The sequence below is a fragment of the Colobus angolensis genome, unplaced genomic scaffold, assembly GCF_000951035.1.
Source record: "Colobus angolensis palliatus isolate OR3802 unplaced genomic scaffold, Cang.pa_1.0 Scaffold23, whole genome shotgun sequence".
NCBI classification, from domain to species: Eukaryota; Metazoa; Chordata; class Mammalia; order Primates; family Cercopithecidae; genus Colobus; species Colobus angolensis.
Window position 1 is genome coordinate 5,855,463 of NW_012115488.1, and position 16,607 is coordinate 5,872,069.

Genomic DNA, 16,607 nt, shown 5'->3' on the forward strand with positions numbered 1-16,607 from the left:
TGTTGTAACAACAAAATATTTCTCTCTTCACAAAATTGGTAAACTCATAATTGGCAATTTGGTAGTCTCTCAATTTTTGTGGAACTTTTAGTAGTCCACAAAACTCAGATGTCTGAAAATCACTGATACATACCATTGTATTTATATGTCATATTTCATTGCTTTTTAAAAACAATTAGATAAACAATGAATAGGAAGTTGAAAAATAAGAGTTCTATTAAGATAACAAGTGAGGTTGAAAAGTCTTCAAAAGAGCACGGGGATTCAGAAATAATTATAGTTAGAAATAGAAAGCTGTTTTTAGTTGAGTAAAGTTACACTACTTACAATGTATTTGCAGTAGTTAAAGCTCTCACCTTATTTATGATAATTATCTGACTTGAGGCTCCACTTAGCCCTTTCATTGTATAGTTACTTTAAAGAGCAGTGTGTATTGTCATACTAACTGAATTTGGAAGTGAAAGGGTTCCTGAAGACTCTCAGGTAGACCAAAGAATGTAACTTGAATTAGAGACTTTGCAGGATTCTTGAGGTGAAAAGAGTAAAGCTTAGTTGGATTTCATGACTGTGCTTCAGGTGCTATTTAAATTGTTGCTGGCATATTCAAAAAATATTATCTGTGAAAAATGGGAGTGTAATAATGAAGGAAATATGGCAGAGTCCTACCCACCTGACTCTCCCACATTCTTTGCCTTGAAACCTTTCCATTTCCTTTTCTCCTTTACTTCTACCATGGGATACTATCATGTATAGGAGCCAGGCAAAGAAAGGAAAATACATAAATGTACCTAGTCAGAGTAAAATAATAGGTAAAGAAAAAGAGACTAGAAATCATGAAGGAGGAAAGATTCTGGCAAAAAATAATGAAGGATCTGCAATATAAAGACAAAATAGGAATAAAGTAAATAACAAAAAATAAATATATTTTTCTATTACTTTATATTTCAAGAGAAGAGAGATTTAGATCTAACTGTTCTAATCTTCTTTACCCATATATTGGTTTGAATGTTTTGAGAGAGCTGTGGATAATTTACCTTGGAATTTATTTTACAGCCTCAGAGATCATCACAGAGTTATTCAATTTCTCTGTGGTGTTTATAATTTTCATAAATCTTATTTAGTTATTATACCACATACTCTAATATTTGCAGAGTTATTTACCTTTTCATCAAAATATTTCCTTTAACCTGTATCTCCTCAATGTTATTTTCTCAAAAGATCTTTCTAATAAAAAAAGTATGCTATGGAGGATTTTAAGATAAAGTCAATAAATGCAGTGGGGACATTAGGGTTAGAAGTAAAGGCTTTCTTTCAAAATTGTTGGGTCAATGAAATCTTTTGATACTATTTAGGTAAATTTGGAAGGCTATTCGTGTAGTTGAATATGTACTAGGGCATGGAACACAGTTTGGCATTCTTCAAACACAGCAGTAAGCTCTTTGTTACTTTTGGTTAGTCCTCCCATCAGAAACTTTCATATAGAGGCTCTAAGATCCTCTAAAATTACAGTTATGTTACTGAGTTAGAATTACCTTTCTATGTACTCAAGATATCAAAACTATAAAATATTTTGGAATGTAGTACATTCATATTTCAGTTGCCAATGAAACCAGAATGAGCCAACTTCATTTCTTAAATTTTCAGTTTTTTTCATACACAAGTTTTTGTCCAGCACTTTTTATTTAGTCTTCATTAAATACTATGTTTCAAAATCTAGAGTAACTTTTCTAAAATCACAGCTATAATAGCTTATTTTACTAAAGGTAAAATGTATTTTGAATTTTCTTTCTTTTGTGTACTATTCTGTTTTTCAATACCTCCTGCCTGTTTAATATTATCTGTGAATTTAATTAAGATTGTTTACTTCCCTTTGTTAACTGGGCAGAAAGTTAAGGTGGGTGGAAAAGAAAGGCAACAGACAAAAATAAAGGAAGTAGAAACATCAAATCCTTTTGGAAAAAATGAAAAGAAATTAAAGATAGGCAACTTATTTGAGATTCAGAAAGTATACAAGCGATAGTAAAGATTAGAGCCTAGATCTATTCAATAGTAGGAATATATTAAATATTTGAAAATACCTCATAAAATATGTGGCAATTTCTTTGGATGAAAAGAACAGGGCTAGCTCTAAGGCTAAACATAAACTAGGTAAGATGTGGATATAAGGCTGATTTACAAATAGACATAGTACTTATTTCCTACTGGTTAAGAAATTGATTTCCAAAGATGGGAGCTGATCAAATTTGGTGTTTGTTAAAAGGATGAAGATCTGTTCAAAGTAGCATAATGAGGTTGCCTAGGACTGGGCTAGGCAGTAGAATAGACCACAGGTTGTATTTGCAGTCCAGTTTTGTAGGTACATACACCTAAAAGTCTAGAAAACATTTAATTGAGCATTTGATAGGTGTTACACTGCATTAAATTTTGACCTTTAAAAGTGCTAAAGAATTGTCAAAAAAGGAGGAGGTAATTCTGCAGTAAGAGTAGTGAGCCTCATCTGGACTCCCAGGCAACATACAGAGGGTGTGTGAACATTTAGAGATCAGTGAAAACCAAGAGCTAGTGATAACCTGCCCGTCCAATGTCCTGCATTCAAGGGCTGACAGTGGTGACTGGGACAGGTATTGGGATGGAGGATTGGGATGCTAACACACTGGAGGTTTTCAAGCACCAGCTGTATTAAGATTTGTTGGGAACGTTGCACTTGGTGTTCATACAGCAGACAGTAGGTAGAGTAGGTATTTTGAAAGTCTTGTCTAACTGAGGGTCTAAGTTTAAAAGAAAACTGTTCTCAGGGAGGCCACTATTAGTAGTACTTCATTATTAAGTATTATGGATCTACTTCATTCTCATTTCTAGAACAGCACAGAGCTTAGCAACTCAAAACTCACCTATTTTACCTACCCACCTAATGAATGACATCTATTATTTCTTTCAGAACCTTTTTTAGGTATTGCATACCTCCTTCTTGATTAGTACACTATACATTAATATAGTGGTTCTCAAACTTAAGTGGGCAATCACTTGGATGGCTTGTTAAAACGGATTGCTGCACAGTTTCTGATTCAGAAGGTCTGAGGTGGCATTTCTGAATTCCTAGGATGTTGCTGGCCTTAACTCACTCGAAAACTCTAGCTCCTGTGACTGGTTCATCTTCCTTCTCCCAAGTAGCACACTGCCTAAGACATAAGCATAATGGAGGCCCTAGGACTACTACTAATCAAGTTGGATCGTTGTCATCGACTAGGTAAATAGGCCTATGCAAACTTACAAAGAAAATGCATTGCCTGTATCTTGCTACCTCTTTTAGTGGTCTTTTCTCTTGTTCCTGGGTTTCTATCACAACCACTTGCCATCCGGAGTGTTGGCTTGATCATCCTTAGCAGAGAAAATATTGATCTCAAAGATCAATATCCAATGGTATTCAACGTGGGATTACTACTGGGAGAATTTAAAATAACAATACCGTTAATTTCAAACCATGGGAAGCTCCCTCTATATGAATGCATGTAATAGTTTGTATACATTTTAGTGTAAAAGACAAAATAACACCCTTCTCCTTAATTGTATGAGTTTTCAGTTTATTGCTACTTTAGAAGCGATATATAATTGTAACTGGCATTCTGGGACATTCTTGACATTTGACTTTTTGAAGGTGTTTGCATTGTGGATCACACCCTGCAGTCTTTTGCACACAAACGAGGACAAAAGTGCATTGATTAGTGTTTTCTGTGGCACCCCCTCCTCTTCATCAGTATCCAACAGACTTATAATAGCATAGGTAAGTATATGAGATAGTTGATAAAGAAAAACGTATGCAAATATGGTAGAGATTTTACTTCATAACCACTATTTCTACCAAAATTCCCCACCCTTCTCATATGGTGCCCTTTATTTCGTTTTGGAGTTTCAGAATCTATTTTATCTGTGTGTGTGTGAGATAGTCATGGTGATTTACAGCATGCAACGAAAAAGAAAACATTCAGTACTGCCCCGATCTTCAAAGCTACCTGACTCCTGCCTGGTTTCTGCGCTGCTGGCTAAGGCTGTTTCTTCCACCGGTCAGGAAGTACGGAACTAGTTTCTGGGCATTTTCCTTTCCCTTTCCCCCTTCTTCCTCTCCACCGCCTCCCGGTCCCCCTCTCGTCTCTCCGGCTTTCACAGCGCCGAGCACCCGCGTGCTCAGGTACCCTTCTCTCTTCTCCCGCCCATCAAACAAAGCCCGGGGAGACAGGCGCGCGCCGCCGGCCAAGCGAACAGGAGATGCGGCCGCGCCGCCGCACGCTGGGAACCAGAGGAGGACAGCAAGCGCAACCACGCACCGCGCGTCCCCGCCGCTTCCTTCCCTCTGGACTCTTCCTTTTCCTCCAGGCCCGGCCCCCCGCCCCCCGCCTCCCGCTCCGGGAACGCGCCTGCGCACAAGCTGCCCTCTCCCTCCTCCGCCCTTCCTTCGCTCCGTCCCTCCTCCCCTGCCCCGCCTTCCTTTCTCTTTCTACGGTTTCAGTCACTAAGAGCTCCAGGTAGTGAGCAGTTCAGTCCGTTTCCTTGTTACCCCGCCCCCCTTTCTCTTATCCCCACCCCTCTCATCTGCTTGGTGGAGGATGGAGCGGCTGCAGTGGCCCCAGCCTCAGCAGCGGCAGCGGCGGTGGCTGCGGTGTGGGTGGCCGGAACTGGGGTGGTGAAGAAGCGGTGGTGGCTGCTGAAGGAGCGATAGCCACCTCAGCCTCTTTCCCTGTGCTTCCTTTCCTCTTTAGTGCAGCCAGGAAGTTTTCGCTTCTGTACATGTGTTTGTGTGCGTGAGTGTGGGTGTGTGCCGTGAGGTTTGGGTGGCGTTTGTGCAGGCTTTGGGTTTTTTGCCCACTTCGCTTCCCGTAACCCAGGCAGCTCCGGAGCCTGGGCTGTGGCCCTAGGAGGGGGCGCGGCGGCGGGCTCTCTCCTTTTGTTGTTGTTTCCTCCGCCTGGGGAGCTGAAGGGGAGACGCGTCTGGGTGGGGCGGCTCGGAGCCCGGGCCTGGTGGCCCCCGGGGCTCCCGGGCGGGCAGGGTAGGGCAGAGTAGAGCGGGCTTCAACATGATGGCGGCCGAGGCCGGCAGTGAGGAGGGCGGCCCGGTAACAGCCGGAGCTGGAGGAGGCGGCGCGGCAGCGGGCTCCAGTGCCTATCCCGCAGTGTGTCGGGTGAAGATACCCGCGGCCCTGCCTATGGCAGCCGCCCCCTATCCTGGGCTGGTGGAGACCGGAGTGGCTGGAACTCTGGGTGGCGGAGCCACTTTGGGGTCAGGGTTCCTAGGAGCCGGGTCTGTGACAGGGGCATTGGGGGGAGCCGGACTGACAGGGGGAGGTACTGCTGCTGGCGTGGCTGGTGCTGCTGCTGGCGTGCCCAGTGCTGCTGTCGCTGGACCTAGTGGAGACATGGCTCTCACCAAGCTGCCCACTTCGTTGCCTGCTGAGACTCTCGGGCCAGGCGGCGGTTTTCCCCCTCTGCCCCCTCCCCCTTACCTGCCCCCTTTGGGGGCGGGCCTGGGGACAGTGGACGAAGGTGACTCTCTGGATGGACCAGAATACGAGGAGGAAGAGGTGGCCATACCATTGACCGCTCCTCCAACTAACCAGTAAGTTAAGACTGCTGTTCAGGAATTTGGGCAGCTGGCTCCAGAAAAGAAGTGGAAATGGGGTAAACCATACTTTGTCTTTTTCATCTGTGATTTGTTTAGGAAAAGTTTTTGAAGTTTCAGGTTTCTTGCGTAGGAATTTAATTTGATCACTTATCTTCCTTACAGGCATACTACCTGGCGTCTTCCTACATTTATTGCTCTTCTGGGAAGGTGTAAAGTCTTTAAGATGGAAAGCATGAGAAAATGTGTATCTAATGAGAACCGGATATGGTTCTGTCCCTTCCAAGTTGAGGTGGTGTCCCAGGATTTAGTCAAACTGCAGCTACCAAGGCAGTCATAGTGTATATTAATCTGTATGTGTTACTTGATAAAGCTAGATGATTAGTGAGAAACTTTGAATACAAGTATTTAAACGAGTATTGTATTAATGATTTGAAAAATGTATTGGTTAGAATGTTTCTATTTCAGTGCACATCCCAGCTTCTGATTAGAGAAAGCATAGTGATGTTTAGAAGAGTCTGTGGGTCACTTAATAAGAACTTGGGTCAGAGAGAAAGGAAAGGAATACTGTGAATTATAGGTGTGATTAAGAGCCTGTATTACAACAATGTATCTTCTTCCTTAGGCTTCCCACTTAGCTTTCATAGTCGAGGCATTGGAAGTACAACAGTGAGGCAAAACAAAATTAACAGAGCTTCCCTTAAACATTTTTTGTTGGTGGCCAGTATAGTATTCTATTTGAAAATTAAGTAGAATATACAGGACAATGACTTTTTTTTAATGTAAGTTAATACCGCCTCACTTGTCTTAATTGAACTTAGGTGTTTATAATAAAGGTGGACCTTGATGAAAATGTTGTGATGGGAAGTGGTATTAGGCAAAACTTGTTGTAGATTTCTCATATAACTCTTAATTGACCCTTAGAATTTTAACATTCTTGGTGAGTATCAGGAAAGAAAGATTTGGTTCATATGTTGACAGTCATTCCGGACAATTCAGAGGTTTTTTTTTCTTTCCCCATTGCCCCCAAGAGATGGAGTCTTGCTCTGTTGGCCAGGCTAGAGTGTAGTGGCATGGTCTCGGCTCACTGCAACTTCTGCCTCCCGGGTTCAAGAGATTCTGCTGCCTCAGCCTCCCTAGTAGCTGGGATTACAGGTGCATGCCACCATGCCTGGCTAATTTTTGTATTTTTTATAGAGACGAAGTTTTGCCATATGGCCAAACTGGTGTCTAACTCCTCACCTCAGGTGGTCAGCCGGCCTAAGCCTCCTGAAGTGCTGGGATTACGGGTGTGAGCCACCATGCCCGGCCTTTTTTTTTTGGATAAGCTTCTTTGGAGCATTTAGAAAGGACTGAAACTAGGAAAAAATTCTGTTACCCTAATCCATTTTTGACTTAAGGCTACATCTTTTGATACTTACAGTGGAAAAGTAAAGTTAGTCATATTTATGCCAGCCGTGTTATAGGGATGTAGTATTCCACCTTTTATATTTCTCAATAAAGGGTTCAAGTCTTGCATCAGAGTTTTGTTCAAATTTTATATGCCAACTTATTTCATGTCATTGTAATGCAGAGTCCCTGGGAGTGTTCAGGGAGTGTTAAAAATTCCAATTTTGCTGGGCGCGGTGGCTCACGCCTGTAATCCCAGCACTTTGGGAGGCCTAGGCGGGTGGATCACCCGAAGTCGGGAGTTTGAGACCAGCCTGACCAAGATGGAGAAACCTCCTCTCTACTAAAAATACAAAATTAGCCTGGCGTGGTGGCAGGTGCCTGTAATCCCAGCTTCTCAGGAGACTGAGACAGGAGAATTGCTTGAACCCGGGAGGCGGAGGTTGCAGTGAGCTGAGACCATGCCATTGCACTCCAGCCTGGGCAATAAGAGTGTAACTCCGTCTCAAACAAACAAAACACGCACACACAGTATTACACCACTGCTTTTGAAAGAAAAAGTTCAATTTTATTAAATGCTAACAGCATGCTTGGTACAGTGGTTATGAAAAACAGAATGCAACTTTTTATACTGAAAGAATCTAGTCTTATGCTAGTTTATAACTAAATTAGGTATATTTAGGATATTGTAGTTGAAAACTTTTTTTAATAGACTTCTTTTTTTTTTTTTTTTGAGATGGAGTTTCGCTCTTTCGCCCAGGCTGGAGTGAAGTGGCCTGATCTCAGCTCACTGCAGACTCCGCCCCACCCCTCCCCGCCTTCAGGTTCAAGCGATTCTCCAGCCTCTGCCTCCTGAGTACCTGGGATTACAGGTGCCCACCACCAGACCTGGCTAAGTTTTATATTTTTAGTGGAGACGGGGTTTTGCCATGTTGGCCAGGCTGGTGTTGAACTCTGACTTCAGGTGATCCGCCTGCCTTCCAAAGTGCTGGGATTACAGGTGTGAGCCACCGTGCCTGGCCCAATAGACTGTTTTTTAGAGTAGTTTTAGGTTTACAGCAAAATTGAGGGGAAAATACAGGGTGTTCCCATTAAATTTTTAATAATAAACACGATTGGGCTGGGGGTGGTGACTCACGCCTGTAATCCCAGCAATTTGGGAGGCCAAGGCGAGTGGATCACCTGAGGTCAGGGTTCAAGACCAGCCTGGCCAACATGGTGAAACCCCGTCTCTGCTAAAAATACAAAAATTAGCTGGACATGGTGGTGGGCGCCTGTAATCCCAGCTACTCGGGAGGCTGAGGCCGAATTGCTTGAACCAGGGAGGTGGCGGTTGCAGTGAGCCGAGATCCACCATTGCATTCTAGCCTGGGCAACAAGAGTGAAACTCTGTCTGAAAAAAAAAAAAAAAAAAAAACACGATGATCGAGTAGTTATGAAAAATTGTGAGAAATTCATTGTGTGAGATTTTCATCATTATTACATGTATTTGGAAATAAAAATTGTATGACCGTGTATGTGAAACTTGTTCATGTTCTAAAAAATACCATTCATTTCTAGTATGTTTTTAAAATTTGCCACTGAGAAGTACAAATTTCCTTCTTATTTCATCTTAGATATCAACCCAGAGTCACTGGAGGCAATACAGTGTAATGGTTAAGCATGCAGATTCTGAAGTTAGACAAGATTTGGGTTGGAATCCTGACTCTGCCACTTACTAGCTGGGTATTCTTGGAAAGGTCAGTTTCCCCATCCGTAAAATGGGGATAGGAATGGTACCTTCCTCATAGGATTTTTTTTTTTTTTTTTTTTTTTTTAAGATTTAATGAATACCTTGATGTATTCAGCACAGTACTTGGACATAGGTAACTAAGGTAAATACATAGTCCTTTGTGCCCATAACCGTAATATTTTACTGTCACTAAATTGTCTACTGATTCTTTTGGTTAGAGGGTCTCCCTTATTACATGACTATTTTAGAGAATGTTGTGAACTCCAAATCAAGCCTACCATGATTAATTATGTTAAGAATTTTATTTTAACTTTATAAGGGCTTCTAGCAGTAGGTTAAGCAATTTTAGAGGTGAAATTCAAGTGTTCTCTATAAATTCCTATTCCTGAATGTAGACATTCATATTTTTAAGTGGAAGGAAAAGCCTTAAAGACATTTTGAAGTAATATTTATCTTTTGTAAAAGTATTGAAGAAATGTTGAATTAAATACTGGCTGTGAGTAACTGGTCACCTTAGTTATGGATAGCATGATATTAAGGAGGTTTAGGTCACAGGATTGAGTCCACGAGTGGCTTGTTACTCGAGTGTTCCATGGTCAGGGTGTTAGTTCAACTTTGTTCCCAGTTAGTTTTGTGCTGTTGATCACAAAAGAGTCAAATGACAATGTGTAGATAGAACAGTGCAAATAACTTAACACTATTAATTAGTATTTTGTACCTTGTTTGTCTGTGTACATGGCGAATTATTAGTCTCATTTTTATTACTGAGCATTTTCATTGGTTTGGTTGAGGCTGGAAATGTTTATGTAATTTGTACTATTTGGATATTTTCTCTTTTGAAAATTTTGAGAAATTTTAAAAATAAAAAAATTCTTACTATTTTTCTACTGTAGAAGTTTCTATATCTAAAACTGTTAATAAATTTCTTTTTCAAGAGAGAGAAAAGGTTAAATTAAAGCAGTTTGTCACTAGTACTCCATAATTTTTTGGAGTTTCTTTTCATGGTTCTCATTTTTTGCTTCTGTGGGGTGAGGGGCGGTGGTGGTAAAGGAAGATTGTGTAGTGCACCATCAATTATATGTAGAGATTTTTAACTGTGAGTCTGCGGTAGCAAGTGGCCATTGGTGAGAATCCAACCCACAGATGTATACTGCTTGCTCTTAGGATATTTGGAATATTTGATAATTGTCACCATTTAAGGATAGAGTTTTTTTGTTTTGTTTTGTTTTTGAGATGGAGTCTTGCTCTGTTGCCCAGGCTGGTGTGCAGTGGCATGATCTTGGCTCACTGCAACCTCCGCCTCCAGGATTCAGGGGATTCTCCTGCCTCAGCCTCCCAAGTAGCTGGGGTTACAGGTACACACCACCATGCCCAGCTAATTTTTGTATTTTTAGTAGAGACGGGGTTTCACTCTTTTGGCCAGGCTGATCTCGAACTCTTAACCCCAGGTGATCCGCCTGCGTTGGCCTCCCAAAGTGCTGGAATTACAGGCACGAGTCACCTCGTGGTCAATAGGAAGATTTCATATTTAAGAAGTCTCAACTTCTAGCATCTCTAGAAAACCCACAGGACTTGGCTGTACCTGGTGGCCATCCCTGCTTGAGACTAGATTGCCAGAGCTGAGTAGCAGTTGACCCTTTTAGGTGGGTACTGAGGTCTCCATTTGCAGTCTCCACCAGGTCTGCTTTGCCTTTGCTTTTGCAGTATTTGCCTGGCATCTGGCCTGGATCTTACCCTGAACCTAATATTCAAACTTCTCAAGCCTGAAACTTCAAGGAAAAGAAAATAAGGAATGTAAATAGTGCCTTTCTTTTTTTAAAAAATCATTTTACTGTCTCTACAAAAATAAAATCATTCTTATTAAATAATTGGTGAAGGTTAATGTTAGAACATGTAGCATTCATTAACTTTGTCACTGATTGCATTATACATATGAATGAGCCATTGTTTCTTAATAAAAATGGGGATGAGACTTGCTAAGATTAGTTATGGACAGTGATTGATGACTAGAACTCTAGAACTCATTTTTTACAGTATAAGTAGTGGAGAAATATAGTAGGTGCTTCAATGGGAGAAAAGGGAGTATTAGATCTGGTAGGAAATTAAGTAAACCAATTACTGTGATTCAGGCTAGGTTAAGATAAATATCATGAGTGAAGTATGGGCAAAGGTCACGAGGGTTAAAAGAAAAAGAAATTTATGTTACTAAGATCAGTAAATTCTTTGAGGAAAAATAGCAGGTATGTTTTTCCTGCTACTTAATTTATTTTCTGAGCAAGAGGTTATTGGTTCTGAAGCTCTTTGCTTAATGATTCTATCAAAAGACACAATTATGAATTGAATGAGTTTAAACTTTTCACCCCTAAATTAGTGAAGAATCTGGTCAACAGAATTCTTAGTTACCTGTGGTCTGGACGGAACTTGACAGTGATGTCTCTAGTTACTGAAGTACAGAGCACAGTTGAATGCTAGAATCGGTATGGATCATTGATTAGCCACTCTGGGGAAAACAGGCAAACATTATTGGCAAAGCTGAAAAGGACAACCATAAATTAGGCAGGGAAAAGGAAAAATGAAGAGTAGACTTTCTGGTTGCTTTACTTCTCTCTCTTTACTGGCCATTGGTGAAATGAACAGAGTCCCTTTAAGAACACTTAAGTATCCAAAAAAGTACCTTTTGGGGGAGGATTTTTTTATAATGATTATTAACTGTAACAATGGTTACCACTGACATTTTTTGTTGTTGCTTACTACCAAACAGGAACAGTTCTAATTGGTTTATTTGTATTGTTTTGGTTATCTGTTGCTGCATAATAAAGCACTCCAAAACATAGTGGCTAAAACAATTGTGTATCTGCTCTTGATTCTAAAATTTGTGTGTGGCTTTGTGGAGACTTCTCCACATGTGATCTGTTGGCTATAAGGTCCACGGTGGCTTCTTAACTCATAAATCTAATGCCTTAGCTGGGATGGCTGGAGCAGCTGGTAGATAGCTGGGCATTTTCCTCTCGCTTCCTCCCCATGTTGCCTCTGCACCTGAAGAAGGTTGGCCTTCTTCTTCTTCTTTTTTTTTTTTTTTTTCCCCGAGATGGAGTCTTGACCTGTCACCCAGGCTGGAGTGCAGTGGTACGATCTCAGCTCACTGCAACCTCTGCCTTCCAGGTTCAGGCTTTTCTCCTGTGTCAGCCTCCCGAGTAGCTGGCATTACAGGTGTGTGTCACCACGCCCAGCTAATTTTTGTACTTTTTGTAGAGATGGGGTTTCACCATGTTGGCCAGACTGGTCTCGAACTCCTGACCTCGTGATTCGCCACCTCAGCCTCCCAAAGTGCTGCGATTACAGGCATGAGCCACTGCGCCCAGCCAGCTTGGCCTTCTTCATAACATGGCAGCTGTGGCAGTTCCATGAAAGACCTTTCCAAGCCCTAGTGTGCCGGTATTTATCAAGCCTCTGTGCTCCTCATGCTTGCTAATATTCCAATGGCGAGTGCTGGTCACATAACCCAGTGTGCATTAAGTATGGGGGGGGGACTATAAAAGGTCGTGGATACAGCAAGTTGAGCTTTCCTCAGGGCACTAAAATAATGGTATATCATGTGTATTACTTATTTACATGTAATACCAGATAATAGAATACTACTGGTGAGGGACAGGGTGGGAGATAGGGTAAATACTTACAAGTTCTTCCTTCAGGCCCGGCAAGCTAAGTTGTCTTTCATTAATTGAGTCAAATTTCTCCACAATAGATGTTGCTTTTTGGCTTCCATTATCTTAATTTTAAACCAAAAATACTGAATATAGATGTTGGTTATTGTTTGAATATGCAGGTATTTGTATGATAACTGTGTTACCTTGAAATCACTGGTAGTAAATTTCGGTTTTGTGCTATGTTAAAAATTGTTATTAGATACAACTTATTGATAACTATATATGTCTTGTTACATCTCTACAGGATTTAGGGTATGATGATTTTAGGTGTTTTAGTGGTTATTTGATTTAGTAAGTAAAATAATGAACAGTATGGGGGACAAAAAAATATATAGTTCTACAGTCTAGTTGGAAGATGAGGCATTACTGATAGGGAAATAAGTAGTCTACAGATATGTTGTACAGGTAAATTTTTCAAATTCAGAGAATAGTTACCAGAGAGTGAAAGAATCAAAGTAAATGAAAGATTGATACTGAAATTTCATACCATAATTCTCTTGGAGGAAATTTCAGTATCATTCTTTCTTTTAGGATTATTACAGAGAGAAAGTGTGATTAACTTTTGTAGTATTTGTGTTTCAAATTATAGTCAAATTGTTATGTGTAACATAGAGTTTTAGTTATAGAGGGAAGCTTCTCTGCTTAGCTCAGAGTGACTTGCTTCACTCTACCCTACACCCTAGCTAAGTTCATATAACTAGGTAGTGGTAGAACTGGGGCAGAATCCAATTCTCATATTTTTTCACATATATTTAGATTAGGGTAATATTTATAATTCATTTTGTTTTTAATTTTAGGGGGGACTAGAAGCAAAGGCTCAGGGTTTACTAATCATTTGCTATATGTCAGGTACTTTATATAGATTATCTTATTTAATTCTTACAATGATATAGTGAGAATGGGCATCATCCTCATTGTTGAGAAAAGTGAGTGATAGAGCTGGAATTTTAATGTAAATACTATGCTTTTTCTTTTGCCCCCTTCCATTACATAGAATGTACACACATATATGCACCCACATAAAACAACGTACTTCAGGGCTGGCAGTAACTGACGTTTTGGACTTAATAGTTCCCGCTTGTCCCCCAGAGTCATAGGTTGAAGCCTTAACCACTAATGTAACTGTATTTGGAGATACAGCCTTTAAAAGAGGTAATTAAGGTTAAATGAGGTCATAAGGGTGGCTGGTGAATCCTATAGGATGAGTACCTTTATAAGAAGAGGTACCAGGAGTATGAGTGCATAGAGAAAAGGTCATGTGAAGACATGGTGAGGAGGCTTTCATTTGTCAGCTAAGGAGAGAGGCCTGACCAGAAACCAAGCTTGCCAGCACTTTGATAGTTCAATTTCCAGCATGCAGAACTGTGAAAAAATAATTTCTGTTGTTTAAGCCACCCAGACTGTGGTATTTCATTATGGCAGCCCAAACTGACTAATGCATGGGTAACTCTACATCTTTAAAAATGGATTTGGATTATTTTGGAGCAGATTAAATGCGTATCTGCTACTTGAGAAATAAGGTCCTCATTCTTTTAATTTCTTCCTCTGTGGGAGAGAAAATCTTGCCTTACTTTACCTCTTTGTTAGTCAGTGACCTTTATCTTTTTTGGCTGTACCTCTGTTGAAAGACGGAAAGCATATTTAAATGCACATCTGATTATTATAGTGTGGAAAGATCCCATACATGACCATGGTAGCCATGTAATATCCTATGGATAAGCTGTTACTCCAGCAAATTTTCTGTATTCATTGTGTGTTCATTGTTGTAGCATTTTACTTTAAAAATTTCCTTTCTCTCATATATCTGTCTCAAGCTGAGGGAAAGACTTAGAGATCTCACTCACCTCTTTTAAGTGTTTTTTGTAGGGATAACTCACTAAACTGGGTTCATATTAGACACTTGTGTAATGATAAAACCATATCTCACCTATATTCTTTTCTATCTAAATATTGATTCATTTCTCTAATTTTTAAATCTTTTTATTTTGAGATAATTGTAGATTCATATGCAGTTTTAAGAAATAAGACAGATGGGCCGGGCGCCGTGGTTCATGCCTGTAATCCCAGCACTTTGGGAGGCCGAGGCAGGTGGATCACAAAGTCAGGAGATTGAGACCATCCTGGCTAACACGGTGAAACCCCGTCTCTACTAAAAATGCAAAAAAAAAAAAAAAAATTAGCCAGGCGTGGTGGTGGGCGCCTGTAGTCCCAGCTACTCTGAGACTGAGGAGGCTGAGGCGGGAGAATGATGTGAACCTGGGAGGCGGAGCTTGCAGTGAGCCCAGATCACGCCACTGCATTCCAGCCTGGGCGACAGAGCAGACTCCGTCTCAACAAAAAAAAAAAAAAAAAAAAAAAAAAGAAATAAGACAGGGATGTACCCCTTCATCCATTTTACCTCAATGGTAACATCTTGCATATCTATAGTGCAGTATCACAACCAGGAAATCGACATTGCTGTAATCCAACTATTTTATCCACATTTCGCCAGTTTTACATACACTCATTTGTGTGTGTGCATGCATGGGTGTGTGATATATTTAGTATTTAGTTCTATGCAGTATTATAACATGCAAATTTGTATAATAATTACCATACTAGAGATACAGAACAGTTTCTTCACCACTAGGATCTCTTGTGCTGTGTTTTTATAACCAGAGTCTCCTTCCTCTTTCCTTATCCCCTGGTAACTGCTAATTTTTTCTTTTTTTCTTTTTTTTTTTCCCGTCATTTAAAGAAGATTATGCAGGCTGGGTGCAATGGCTCACTCCTGTAATCTCAACACTTGTGAGGCTGAGGCGGTTGGATCGCTTTGAACTCAGGTATTCAAGACCAGCCTGGGCAACATGGCGAAACCTTGTCTCTACAGGAAAACAAAAATTAGCTGTTCGTGGTATTCCACACCTGTAGTCCCAGCTACTCAGGAGGCTGAGGTGGGAGGGTCACCTGAGCCTATGAGATTGAGGCTACAGTGAATTATGATTGTGCCACTGCACTCCAGCCTGAGTGACAAAATGAGACCCTGCCTCAAAATGGAATCAAATAGTATTTAACCTTTTGGGATTGGCATTTGTCACTCAGCATAATTTGTCAAGTTCATGTAAGTTGAAGTATCAATATTTTGCTTTTTTTTCATTGCTGAGTAGTAGTCCATGGTATAGATGTGCTACAGTTTGTTTAACCATTCAGCCATTTGGAAACATTTGGGTCATTTCCAGTTTTGAGTATTATTTAAAAAACTGCTATAAACATTTGTATATATGTTTTTGTGTGAACGTAAGTTTTCATTTCTGTCAGGTAAGTTCCCGAGAGTATAGTTACTGGATTTTATGATAGTTGCATATTCACTTTTATAAGCAATTGCCAGTATTTTCTGCAATGGCTATACCTTTTTATATTCTCACCAGCAATGTATGAGAGATCCAGTTTCTCTATGTCTTAACCAGCATTTGATGGTACCACTATTTTTTATTTTAGCCTTTCTGTTTTTACTGATATCTCATTGTGGTTTTGATTAACATTTTTCTAATGTCTAATTATATTAGTCAAGGTTCTCCAGAGAGAATCAATAAGATATATGCATATATAAAAGGGAGTTTATTAGGGAGAATTGGCTCATGCCATTACAAAGTCAAAATCCCGCAATACGCCATCTGCAAGCTAGCAAATGAGAAAACTGGTACCACATCCCAATTGGAAACCCTCAAAACCAGGAAAGCTGACAGTCTGAGGCCAAAGGCCTGAGACCCCAGGGAGGCTGCCAGCATGAATCCTGGAGTCCAGAGACCAAAGAACCTGGAGTTTGATGCCTAAGGGCAAAAGCAAACTATCCTTCACTAGAAGGGGGTGGGGAACTCAGCAAACTGGCTCTGTTTCTCTTTCTGCCTACTTTGTTCTGGCAGCCAATTGGGTTAGATGGTGCCCACCCAGAGTGGGTCTTACTCTCCTCATTCACTGACTCACATGCCAGTCTCTTCTGTAAACACCCTCACAGACACATGCTGGAGCAATGCTTCACCAGCCATCAAGGCATCCCTCAGTCCAGTCAAGTTGACACCTATTATTAACCATCACACTAATGATGTTGGAAAATTCTCTTCTCTTCCCTTCTCTTCCCTTCTCTTCTCTTCTCTTCTCTTCTCTTCTCTTCTCTTCTCTTCTCTTCTCT

The 16,607-nt window shown here is 40.7% G+C and overlaps 1 protein-coding gene across 5 annotated transcripts in view; it reads left to right on the forward strand.

Annotated features, from left to right (window-relative positions):
* Positions 1–4,405: 4,405 nt before the first annotated feature.
* The window catches only part of RASA1 (RAS p21 protein activator (GTPase activating protein) 1), a 130,398-nt gene continuing 118,196 nt past the window's right edge, over positions 4,406–16,607 (forward strand). The window contains exons 1-2 of one of the 5 annotated variants that reach the window (XM_011944240.1): positions 5,558–5,670; positions 5,777–5,903. In XM_011944240.1, coding sequence (XP_011799630.1) covers positions 5,866–5,903 — 38 coding nt within the window. In that variant the 5' untranslated portion in view covers positions 5,558–5,670; positions 5,777–5,865. Of the gene's footprint in view, positions 5,671–5,776; positions 5,904–16,607 lie in introns of all 5 variants that reach the window. The other 4 variants (XM_011944238.1, XM_011944241.1, XM_011944242.1 and 1 more) reach the window with 4 other exon arrangements.